Source organism: Pollicipes pollicipes, unplaced genomic scaffold, assembly GCF_011947565.3.
Source record: "Pollicipes pollicipes isolate AB1234 unplaced genomic scaffold, Ppol_2.1 Scaffold_5724;HRSCAF=6776_pilon_pilon_pilon, whole genome shotgun sequence".
Taxonomy (NCBI): domain Eukaryota; kingdom Metazoa; phylum Arthropoda; class Thecostraca; order Pollicipedomorpha; family Pollicipedidae; genus Pollicipes; species Pollicipes pollicipes.
Genome location: NW_023596746.1, coordinates 26,504,999 through 26,517,189, shown reverse-complemented (window position 1 = coordinate 26,517,189; position 12,191 = coordinate 26,504,999). Strand labels below are relative to the sequence as shown.

The 12,191-nt window shown below is 53.2% G+C and overlaps 1 protein-coding gene across 1 annotated transcript; it reads right to left on the bottom strand.

Annotated features, from left to right (window-relative positions):
* Positions 1 to 1,440: 1,440 nt before the first annotated feature.
* Positions 1,441 to 11,883, bottom strand: LOC119103901 (dual specificity mitogen-activated protein kinase kinase 7-like; the record flags this gene model as incomplete). Its single annotated transcript, XM_037227591.1, is given in 11 exon segments — positions 1,441 to 1,555; positions 2,907 to 3,090; positions 3,838 to 3,885; positions 3,888 to 3,932; positions 3,934 to 3,972; positions 3,974 to 3,988; positions 6,760 to 6,939; positions 7,827 to 8,057; positions 8,408 to 8,521; positions 9,085 to 9,245; positions 11,602 to 11,883. Coding segments are annotated over 11 exon segments (1,319 nt in total), but the record flags the coding sequence as incomplete, so codon positions are not given.
* Positions 11,884 to 12,191: the final 308 nt, after the last annotated feature.

The following is a 12,191-nucleotide window of genomic DNA, read 5'->3' as shown; positions in this document are numbered from 1 at the left end:
GCCCGTACATCCTGCCCAACACGCAACTCACCTCATCCACCTCAACCGCCACAGCACTAACATCACACTCGGCCAAATCATCACAAACCCACACCGCCCAAAACCGCAATCCACGCCAACATCAAAACCACCACCGCCCTGTCCACACAAAGCCCCGCCCGCACCCACACTGGAGCCCGAGCAGACGCCGCACCCGGCCCCCATCCCCCGACCAGCGGCGGCCGGCCGCCGGCCCGGCGGCGCGGGCGCGGCGACGGAGCCGGGCTCGCGCCGGGGCCGGGGCGTTACCGGGCGGCCGCAGGACGGCGGCGGCCGACACACGGCGGCCGCTATAGCTGGGCGCAGCAGCACGTCCACACGGACAGCGACCACTTGGGCGGCTTCACACTGCAACGGCGGCACAGGGGTCCACCGGCTGGCGGCGGTCGGCTGGCGCGCCCGGCGCCCGTGCGTCGCCGCCTCCGCTTACGGCGCTGGGACAGCCGGAGGCAGAGGCAACGGCAGCGGCGCCACCACTTACGCAGCGAACGATGGGCTTTTTCGGAACCGAAGGTCCATGAAACAATGTTGACAGGGAGGTTTGTACGCAGTGTTCCAAATGCATATTGACTAGTGTCTGGATATGCGTTTAGGTTGTCCAGCGTCCCTGAGTGTGTACCTCCACATACAGGATAATATATCCGACCACAACCTAACTGCATTAATCGGACATAAAGTTCACCACGGCTACAACCGAAGAGCGCTAAATAAGTTTGTTTGCCTATCATTAAACCTGTAAGATGGGGGGGGGGGGGGGGAGGTGGGTAGCGATTGCATCCCTTCGAGGAGTAGCCGCATCCGCTACTTCATCGATAGCCGAGCGATGACGTCACCGATAACACAGCCCTCTGACGACATGGGGGACCGCGCGCGTGTCGTCGAGCGGCGGCATCGCGGACAAGTGTCCATCCGGTCAGCGTACCGGGCTGCCACCGCTGTACCGGTGCCCAGCGGTGCCAGCGTGCGCTCAGTGGTCCGCACACAGCCTTCATAACATTCTGCACAACACACTGGGATGTGTCGCGACCTAAGGCTGACGACGCAGAACTACCAGGCTATTGCCCCGCCGCGATGCTCAGGATCTCGTCGACAGGACCTTTCACTGTACTAAACGATAGTCCAAGCGTTGGTTAGTAAGCATCACTCACTACCTACACGGACACAGGACGACAGTTATGCGGTGCAGCTCGTCGTCGCGGCGTCCCCTACCGCGCGCGCGCTGAACACGCTGCACCTACCGGCGTCTGCGAGGAGGCGGCGCCCCAGCTGCGGCCACACACGAGCCACGCACGGCATACCTGCCGCCGCTGCTCCCGGTAATGGCGCCAGCCTCGACCCCGTCTGACCCTCCGACGACTCCGGCTCTGCCGCCCCGCCCCGGGCCCGCAGGCCCACACCGACCTCTCCGGCTCCGGGGTGCGCCGTCGGCTGTGGAAGGGGTGGTGCGGCGAGGCCGGCGGCGGGGTGCGGCGCCGCGTCGTCGGCGTCTTGATGCCGCTCGTCTGCGCCTGCACGTCTGAAACGGCCGGCGGCGGCCAGTCAGTACGGCACACACAGACACAGACAAGGACCGACGGCGGCCAGTCAGCACGACACACACAGACACAGACAAGGACCGGCGGCGGCCAGTCAGTACGGACATACAGACGACGACCAGCAGCGGCCTGCCAGTAAGGCACACAAAGACACACACAACGGCCGGCGGCGGTCAGTCGTTAGGGCACACACACGCACACACTACGTCCGGGGACGGGCCCGGGGATGTCTGTGCTGTGCTGGGGTGCGCACGGTCCGTGACTTTGTTAAGCGTGTTGGGTTAAGCGTGTTGGGCGAAATAAATATGACACCGCAGGACACACCGCCTGCATAGTTTTGGTTACATTATATTTGTTGGCTCGAAATCTACCCACGAGGTGGCTTTTTAGGTCTTCGGCTCGTTACAACTTTCGTTAGGTTCGGCTCGTTACAACATATTAATAAAAACTATAAAAGACGATACTACGAAATACACCGCAAAATGCAATATAACGAAATGCACCCTAAAATGCGATATTACGTGATAACACTACATGAGCATATAGTGCTTTAAAATGCGATGCACAAAATACGACATAACAAAATACGATGCTATAGATGCGTACGAGGCCGAACAATGAATCCAAAAGACGCTATAAATTGACAACAGAATGTGCCAAACCCATAGCATCGGCGAGACGAGCCAGTGGGCAAACGAGGGATCGTGAGTGAACAAATATTGTTCGAACCCCACAGGCGCAAACTTCTTCATTGCTGACGTGTTCCATAACCATGGGAGTCACACATGACGCGCCTCACTTAAGATTTGACCCATGCACCAAGGCACTAAACACTCATCCTAAATCGTATCTTTTCGTACGTACGTATCTAATCGTACCTAACTCATCATAAACAAACAAGATGGGTGATCCTTATCACAAACAGGAGGACACTAACAATCTATTAATACAGCACGGCCATCTATACTGCCACCAAAGCCCAGGACGTATGAGTAAGCTCTGCACGCCGCTATCGTGAGCCCGCAGGTGGGCTCACGCTGGTCCTGCGCACACTCCAGCGGATAGCTGATGAGCCAATGTGGCACGCAGCCTGCCCCTTGCAGCGGTTCGGACAGATCGCGCAGCCCCGTGACCTGGGCGCGTGGTACACAGAACACGCGCGCGCACGCACGCACACCCACCCACACTGCATGACATGAACGGCGGCACGGCTCGCAGCGCGACCGCGCTCTTCGCGCTGCCAAGATTCGCCCAGAGTCGGGCGCCACCGGTGCCGCGGGAGCGCCGGACCCCGCCGGCCGGGCCCAGCCGGCAGCCCGCGCGCGCACTCACCTCTGAACCAGGAGGAGACGTCCACGCGCATGCGCTCCGACTTGCGGATGAAGTCGTGCTCAATGAGCCGCTTGTACTTGGGCCGGTGCTTGTAGTCTTTGGTGAGGCAGTCCTTGACGAAGCGGCGCAGCTCGGGACTGAAGCCGCGCCCCTCCGGCAGCAGCGGCGCGTCATTCTTCAGCACCTGAGCACCGCCAAGCCGGCCGTCAGCGTTGAACACGGACTCACGGTGGCGATCTGTGCCCGGCGCATCAAGGCACGCGCCCGGCACAGAAAACAATAACACGGTCACAATTTTCTAGGTGTTTCTTGGAATGGCCAATGCCGTTGCTGCTGATATGCCAACAGCTAGTGACTTGTGTTTGCGCGAGGAACGGAAAATTCACCCACTCCATCGAGAACTATACAACCGCACGGACTTAACGTCTTGATGCCTTTAGGTACCAAACAAAGCAACTTAATGTCTTGAAGAGGCTCTCATTAACAATGTCCTGTTAATGAGAGCCTCTGGTGGTCGCCTCTCCAGTGCTAGAGGCGATCACCAACTCTCACATTTCCCCACACTTCCAATCCCAATCAGTCAGCAAACAAGACAACAGGACAGCGGCGGTGTTTGTGATGTGATCGAGCAATATAAAACACATTCGTCATATCAAATGCAGTGTGAGTGCCATTCTACCCCAACCGAAGCTAGATGCTGCAGTGGCACTACCGACAGAGTTGCATCCTAGCACCTTCCGACATCCGCAACCGAAGCCAGGCTTGCGCGTGGTCACATGCCCGTCGCTCCGTATTTTGGTGGGTAGCCACTGGCTGTCTGCCCTGCGGCCGAAAACAGGCGGATGGACCAATGATCTCCGCAGCACAGCCGCGCGGCACCTGCCGCACCAGGCGAGCTGTGCGCCGGTGCGCGCCGGCAGCGCACACCCACCTTAGTGAGCGCCTCGAACTCGGACTTGCAGTCGGCGTACGGCAGGAATTGCCGGTGGCCAGCTCCACCAGCGTGATGCCCAGCGACCAGACGTCCGGCGCGGATGTCGTAGTCGGGCCTGTCAGGATTCGGCGGCCTCGATGCGCTCCGGCTGGCCGGCCCACAGGCAGACGGGGTCACAAGGCCGCCCCGGAGAGGTCACGCGGGGGGTGACGGGGTCACACGGCCAGCCCCGGGAGGTCACGTGGGGTGACGGGGTCACAAGGCCGCCCCGGGAAGTCACGGGGGTGACGGGGGACGACACAGGCTGTGACACCAAAGCCCCGAGGTCAATTCGGCGGCGGCCGGCAAACGGGCAGACTGGGGTCACAAGGCCCGCCCTGGAAGGTCACGTGGGGTGACGGTGACGACACAGGGCTTGGCACAGAGCGCCGAGGTCACGCTGAAGCTGCCCTGTGGACGGTCCGCCCTGAGGCCACACGTCTGAGGTCGCCAGCAGCCAGTCAAGAGCTGCGCACGTGACAGCCACATCGCCTCCGATGCCATTCAACACGTACTAAGCAGCTCGGAATCACCACCAATAACTGGTCGCTTTGCTTCGTTGTGTGCGCCTTCGTTTGGCGAAATAACATCAGTATTACTCAAACTCGATTAAAGCGAAGAGCAAATCGATCACCACCGCTTGCATCGCAAATCCACCGGAAATCGTTCATGTTCCGGCACAAACTACGCAAGCTTAATGCTTCAGAGAGCATATTAACACTAAGTTCATCACAACATAGGGTAAGTTCCGTCGTGTTCATGCTTTCTAGGCAAATGTCTTGACTGAACTCATTTCAGGAATCGCTCAATACAATACATATCTCACAACCATTAGATCTACTCACTCTTCCCATCTATCTAAAGAGGTCTCTGTAATATCAAAATGCTAATAATTTGCCTGGTTGTAACTTGGAGCCTTGGGAGATGATCCATTGGGCTGTGTGCTACCTCAACATCAGATCCCTCCTAAACTATTCTGTCTATCCCAAAACCTTCAGCAACGTACTGTGCACCAATCACAGACACAGGCATTGATTTGTGCCCTTTTGCGTGGGTCGCTGACACCTCCCCCCCCCTCTCCCATGTCCGACTTGCCCCGCCCCAACGATGAATTTGCTCCACCCAACCTTCTGGAAGTTTGGTGTAAGCAGAACATTCAAAAGGGGAGCTCAAACTTATATAAATTTGAAGAGAAAGTTCATGAAAGATGTTTCACAGCCAAAACAAGGACAATGAAAACCGCGATGTGCTGTCAAGTACAGCTGACTGAGCTAGTCCTTATAGATCACCACGTTTATGCCCTATTTGCTTGATTGCTTTCTGTTTAGCTGAATGCTGCATGATTTTTATAATAAAAAACTTCATGTCTTGCGAGTCCGGTCTAGATTTATTGCAGGACCTTATTCAGCGATGTTTCAGCTTCTACAGCCTACGATAACTTGCGTTATTCCGCCACGCCGTCTTATCCGAGGCTATAGAAAAGAACACGGCTAGGTATTCACTGGATTGTCGTTCAAAGAAAACAACCCGATCGCACATTGGCAAACCAAAACTTGACGAATCCACCAGCCGTTCACATTCTGAAGCACACCTGATATGTGTCAAGCCGCTACTTCGACGTGAATTTGCAATGAAACGGTTTCATGAGCCGGACGACACACCCGCCGACTCAACCGATAGCGACAATAATTCACACGACAATCTGAATCTAATTGAACAGCATACAACTACTGCCGACCGCAAATCTCGTTGAGAACCAAAACCCTGGTGTTTCTGCCAGGCTCTTTCTCGATCAGTTTCAAAACGACAGTCGCATCGATTCACCCAACCCCACCCCGCTATCGGTCCGCGTTATAAAAACGGCGAACCAAGGCAAGGGTTACGCATTGTAAGACTTGAATTCATCACATTTGGATATTTTATTTTCTATTCTGCGGACTTCCCATCGGATGCCGGGGGGTCTATGCGGTATACCTATCGAATACCGTCAAAAGCCCAATATGCCCGATGTTTCTTTGTGAAATGGACACGAAATCTCCAACCGCACACACGAATGAACAGAACACCGATCGTAACGTACCTCTATTAGTCCTAATTGGCCTTCTCGTCCTAAGCCTCGCGGTTCGTAATCCTTCCTCTGTACTTGCCTCATACGCTGAAAACTACCCATCAGCATGGGTTTCGCGCCTCTTACTTGTCTGCCATATTCGGCTCCACATGAAAATCCGCTGACGGCGCGAGCAGTGGCACCGCCCCACGCCATGCAATAGCCAATCACGCGCCGGGGAGCCCGGAGCGCGGAGGACGTCTCCGTGGCAACCGCGAGAAAAGCGGGAAACTTCCACCCATCGCGTAGGCCGTCTGTGAGGGCTCCCGGGAAATGCACCCGGGGCATCTCAGCCCGACTCCGGCAGGCGGAGACGCACAGGTAGACAACGTTGGCGCGGATGTGATGTACATGATATTATGTAGTGAGAGCACAGATGAAGCCAGACCCAGTTGGAGTGTGGGTGAGAACGGATGGGTTGGTGGATATTGGAGAAAATAGTTTGAAACGGTTTGTGGGACGATGGAAATTAATGTGACGTGTGCGTGTCTGGTTCTTCTAGCTAAGTGTGAATCATAATTGCGAGGCTTTTTCACGGAGTTTCGCGGGTTCATGACACGAAATCCGGAGCACTTTTGCCAGAGTTGAATTATCGGACATGTTTCATTTTTCTGGCATGAAATCCGGAGCACTTTTACCAGGGTTGAATTATCGGACAAAGTGCTAAAATTCTAACACTGATCTGATCTGATCTGATCTGATCTGATCCAACCCTGACCCAATCTGGCCAGATCAGAGCCGACCCCGCCGGGCCGGGGCAGGCCTCGACTCACGGCCATGTACGCTGCAGAGCCGGCGGTGCGCGTCTTGGCCTTGGAGTCGACCAGCCGGCCCGAGATGCCGAAGTCGCACAGCTTCACCTGGCCGGTCTCGTCCAGCAGGATGTTGGACGGCTTCACGTCCCGGTGTATGACACCGTGCTTGTCCTTCAGGTAGTGCAGCGCCTTCACCGTCTGCCGGGCGGTGCCAGGGACGGCGTCAGGGGCGATATCCGGGAGGGGGTCGGGGTCATGGCAAGGTCAGGGGCCGGATCGGGGAAGGGTCAGGGGCAGAGTCGGGACAGAGTCAAAGGCAAGGCGAGGGAAGGGTCACGGGCGAGGTCGTGGCAGGGTCAGGGCCAGGAGTGAGGTTGGGGCAGGGTCAGGGGTGGATTCCGGGCAGGTTCAGGCGCTGGGTCGGCTTTGGGTCAGGGGTGGGGTCGAGGTGGGGTCAGGCGCCGGGTCGGGTTTGGGTCAGGTTCGAGGTCGGAGCAGGGTCAGAGATGGAATCACAGTGGGGTCCGATGCGGCGTGAGAACGAGGACGGGGGCGGGACGGGGGCGGGACGGGGCGGGGCATGGTCCGCCCGCGGGAGGAATAAGACCAGGGTAAGGACGAAATCGGGTGCGGTGTCGTTACAGAGTCAGAACCAAGGCAAGGGTCAGGGGCAGGGTCACGGCGAGCTTGGGATAGGGTCAGCGTGGGCCTGGGTCAGGGTCAGGGCGGTCACACGGGCGGCAGTAGCGACAACGTGCGCCGGCGGCCCGGCCCCGCACAGCCGGGTGGCCAGTGACGATAACTTGCGCTCAAGCGCGCTTAAGCCGCCCCTTTGTCTATCACCAGCCCAGCAGGGTACACAATCACACTCGCCACCTGGCGCAACGTCCGGACCCCGCGCTGCAGCGGATGTGACGCGATACCGCTCGCGGTCCCGTAATCTCAGCGCTATCTCGGCGTGCCACCGCTCGGCCACTCATCATGGCAAGGACGTCGCAAAGCCGGGCCGGAGCAGCTATCTGTGAGCCCGGTATTCCGGCAGGTGACGCGCCCGGCGGGGAGGCCCCGGCCGCCGCCGCTCTCACCGAGACGGTGATCTTGCCCAGTATCGGCTCCGGGATGGGCTTGTTGCCCATCTTCTTGAGCAGCTTGTCCAGGCAGGTGGCCATCAGCTCCATGCAGATCCAGACGTCGGCGTCGGTGACGAAGCAGCCCAGGCACTGCACGATGTACGGGCAGTCGTGCGACTTGAGCACCACGTCCAGGTCCATAATGATCCGCTTGTTCTCCTCCGGATTGCCGCTGCGCCGCATTTGCTGTCGGTGGGAAGTTGTTGCCTGGTCAGCCGGAGATCGGGGGGGGGGGGGGGAGGGGTGCCGGCGCAGCCACCCGACACTAGCCATGTACTAGTCACGCGGTAAATGCAGCAACCATTTCTGCTTTCTGTCAGCACTTATTGTGTCCTAACCAATTTGAAGCACACACGATGGCTGAAACGGGCCAGCTTTTATCCAAATAGTCTGATCAACATACTACAAACTAATTGTCAGACTATCAAATTTTAAAAAGTGAACCCATGAACCCAGTGCTGAGTAGATATAATAAATTTTACATTTAAGCGGACCTACTGTTGTGTAACATGACAAAGCAAGGGCACCTTAGTTACCTTCACTGCTAACACCTTCCCACTGGGTTTGTGAACCATTTTCACCACGTGACCGCAGCTACCCGTTCCTAGTTCGCCCACGTGCTGCAGATCCTCCGGTGACGCTTTGAACCTCTGAAAAGTGGGCAGGTGGAATGAGTACACTGATGATATCCTGCATGCCCAGCAACTCTTGTGCACTCATCAGCACTACACAAATGTCTACAGCCTACAATATCCGCATACAGTGCGAATTTGGAACAAAGCTGTTGAAGTGAACAAGGATGTCTGCACAAAATTCAAGGAAAACACTGTGAATGATGCAGTGTTCCTAAGCCATACTCCTGTAGTGAGGTTTTGCATGAGAAACAATAAAAAAACACGAGTAAATCAGAATACTTAACATCTCTATGATTTCGTCTTAGGCTGGAGGTCGACAGTAAAGGTGATAATTTGGGCTATACAACGCACCGACTGCCCTGGTCACATGACTCCCATCCAACTAGTGTGAAGACGGTAAATGAGGCACCTGCTACCCACCACCAATGGCCCAGAGAGGAGTGCACATCTGGAGCCAATACAAACACAGAGGACCACACAGTTCCAGTCACCCCGTCTGTTCCCCACTCCCATCGGCCGGAGCTGGCAGCGCGGGCCTCGTCCCGGAGACGCCCCCCCCCCCCCCCGCCGGGCCGTACCACGCCGTCGATGGTCAGGATGCCTGTCATCTGCATGATCTCGCGCATCTTGGTTTGTATCTCGGAGCTATTGACGCGCCGGAAGGGAGTGGCCGGGAACTGCAGGTTGCGCGGCCGCCGCTGCTCGTCGCCGCCGCCGCCCGAGAAGTCGCTGATTGGCACTGCAACACAGCAAGGGAGGGGTGGGCAAAGTCTGCAGACTGCACACTGAGAGCCCACCATGACTGAGAAGTCGCTGATCAGTACCGCAGCATAGGGAGGGAGGGGGGCAAGGTTAACAGACTGCACACTGAGGGCCCACCATGACCAAGAAGCTAATGATCAGCGCTGCACTGCTGGGGGCAGGGGGGGGGGTCTGCACTGCTGGCATGGTCAGCAGACTGCACACGAACAGCACTGCACACCAGCAGACAGCCAGTTATGATATATTTGTGCCTACAGTGGTGTCATATTCATTACACAGTTGGATGACTGTTGATGTCATCTAAGGATGTTAGGTGGCAGATGAAGGTGTTGGGTATGTGATTTAATTAAAAATAAGTTCATGTACATAAATAATGTGATTGTGATTGGGCATTAGATCTACTATCTGAGCATAAGTTTGTTTTTTGGTGGTGGGGGTGGGTCCAGAGGTTCTACAACAGTAAGCCAACTTGCTTCAATGTTTTAACAGTCACAAAACCATGGTCAATTTTCACTTCAGTTTAATCTCATCCATGCTGAAGTTCTAACTACAGAACACACACTTATTCAAACAGGGTAATACAGTGCATCTTATGCTTAGTGAAAGCAGTCAACATTTCTTTCCATATCCACCTCTGTGGTCCAGGGGAAGATGCTGGTCTCGCAATCCAGCAGCACTGGGTACAAGTCCCAGAGTGGGTGCATTGTTTGACCTGACTAATGGAAAGGTGGGCTGACAACTGGCCAATGAGGGTTAACCCAGGCCCAAGGTGGGCCCCAGCTATGCTTAGCAGGTACTCTGAATCCCAAGTCACCCATGCAAACCATTCAGAACAAATATATAAAAAAACATCTCAACGTGGCATTTAAAGATCCAAGAGTCCCATTTATGAAATTTGAAACCTTTAGAAAGTGGCACTTATTTGTACATATTAAACCTTATATTATAGAAGTATGTTATGCAATAATTCTAATTTCATATCTTACACAACCTTCTATAAATGAGACTCCATGTATCAGTTTCCCTTTCAAACTCCAGGCTAGCAGTGCATCGCAAACTCCCCAAACGACCAGGGCCTCCAATTGCCTACCCTGGCACAAGGACCTGTGGCTTCCCTTTTGGCTTGACAGGGATTAAACCCTGACTTAAAATGCCCACAACAGTTGACATAACATTGCTAGATCCCACAATAAGTTGGAGGCCCAAAACATGATTCAAAACCAGTGTGCAAGTATATGGCTAATCGTGAATGATTTTTTATGAAGACTTATCTTCAACTGTTACTGGGAAGTTTTTTCACAGATGTGCCCCACCTTAATAACTAACATCAATAAACCACTATGACCATTAAAGTGTAGCTTATGTTCAGTCCTGACTATTTCCAACCAGTAATTTATTATTAATATTACGGTGTGCATGCAAAAATGGCTATGTTTAATTTTCAACACATTGTGACAGATAACTCAGCATAAGCTAATTTTGCTGTGTTTATAGCATAGTTGATCGTAAGTTCACAATGAACTTACCTAAATCTATGACTCAAATGGTAAAACAATTTTCCTTCTATATGTACAAAGATTCCACACTGACTATGAAACATATCAAATTACAGCAAAAGAGCATAATAATATTCCAAAACCTTTTTCAACAATAAACTAATCTATGTATCAGTAACTACTGATAGTGAGCATGCTGTGTCAAATGTTCCAGTCCTGACTCTAAGTGGCAGTGTAACAAAGACTGAACTTGAAGACATCATATTATACTGATGGTCCTTATCCAAAGATAGGTGGTGATTCCTGCTGGTATATATGTCCCCCTATCTCATACTGGCAGATGGCAGAGATCCTGTACCTAAAAATATTATGCTAGTTTTCATAATCTGATTGTAGCCAAATCAAAATATGAAGGAAAGATCAAGTGTCTTCGAGGATGAAGCAGATCACCGGACCTCATTTCAATGCTAATGTATATTATCAATGCATGCAAACTACAAAATAAAATATGAGACACAAAGAGTAAAGTATGATGAAATGTTTTGCTACAAACCTCATCTATAGAGCAGCACAAACATAAGCTGGTGTACCTGAATGTTTAGATTATATACATTGAGTTGCCATTCCCTAGCAGAAGTGTAGACATCACTTTCATTTTCCTGTTGCAGGAAAATTTCAAGGTCTGTAAATCTTAACATCATCTCCAGAGACACTAAGCCACTTACCCAACCTGAAAGTGACACTTTTAACAGATGGCATGGGTTAGAAAGGTTGGACACACTCTAGTAACTGGTAACAAAATTCATTGAAATCACGATGCACGCCAGGCGACCTTACGTGGCTTAGGTCGTCTTCCATGATGACCTTCTTTTGAGCGAGAGAAATCCAGGTTCAGTCCACGGTCTGTATCTCTCGATTCATTTTCCTCTTGTAACCTGGCTTGAACGTCTCGCACATTCAATCGAATAGCCGACATCGCAGAGACTGAAGGCCTACTCCGTGATGTCGATCCATTTGCACTCATCACGGATTTCCCAAAGTGCAATACTCACAATCCCAACAAGGCATGTAACTACAAAACGCAGCCTATCCCCCTCCGCAATCGTAACAGGCGCAGAGCGTCATCTAGAAGAACTAAAAATGATCGCATCGCAAGGAACTCGACGTTCGTCAAATTGGAACGACATTACACATTCATATTCGCGTGTCATATTCAATCTACTCACCAATTGCAATAATATTTAGCTCACAGATAGAGCTAATTATGCCATTGACGAATATACAGGTCACTAAGTGTGATATCCAAAAACAAAGGAGTTATTAAAGATCAAAGTTCAAGGTCATTCAAGGTCATTGCTTTCTGAACCTTCCTGGACTCGAGAGATTTCGACCTTATTTGGTTTGTTGATAGAACAAAGCACTTAAAT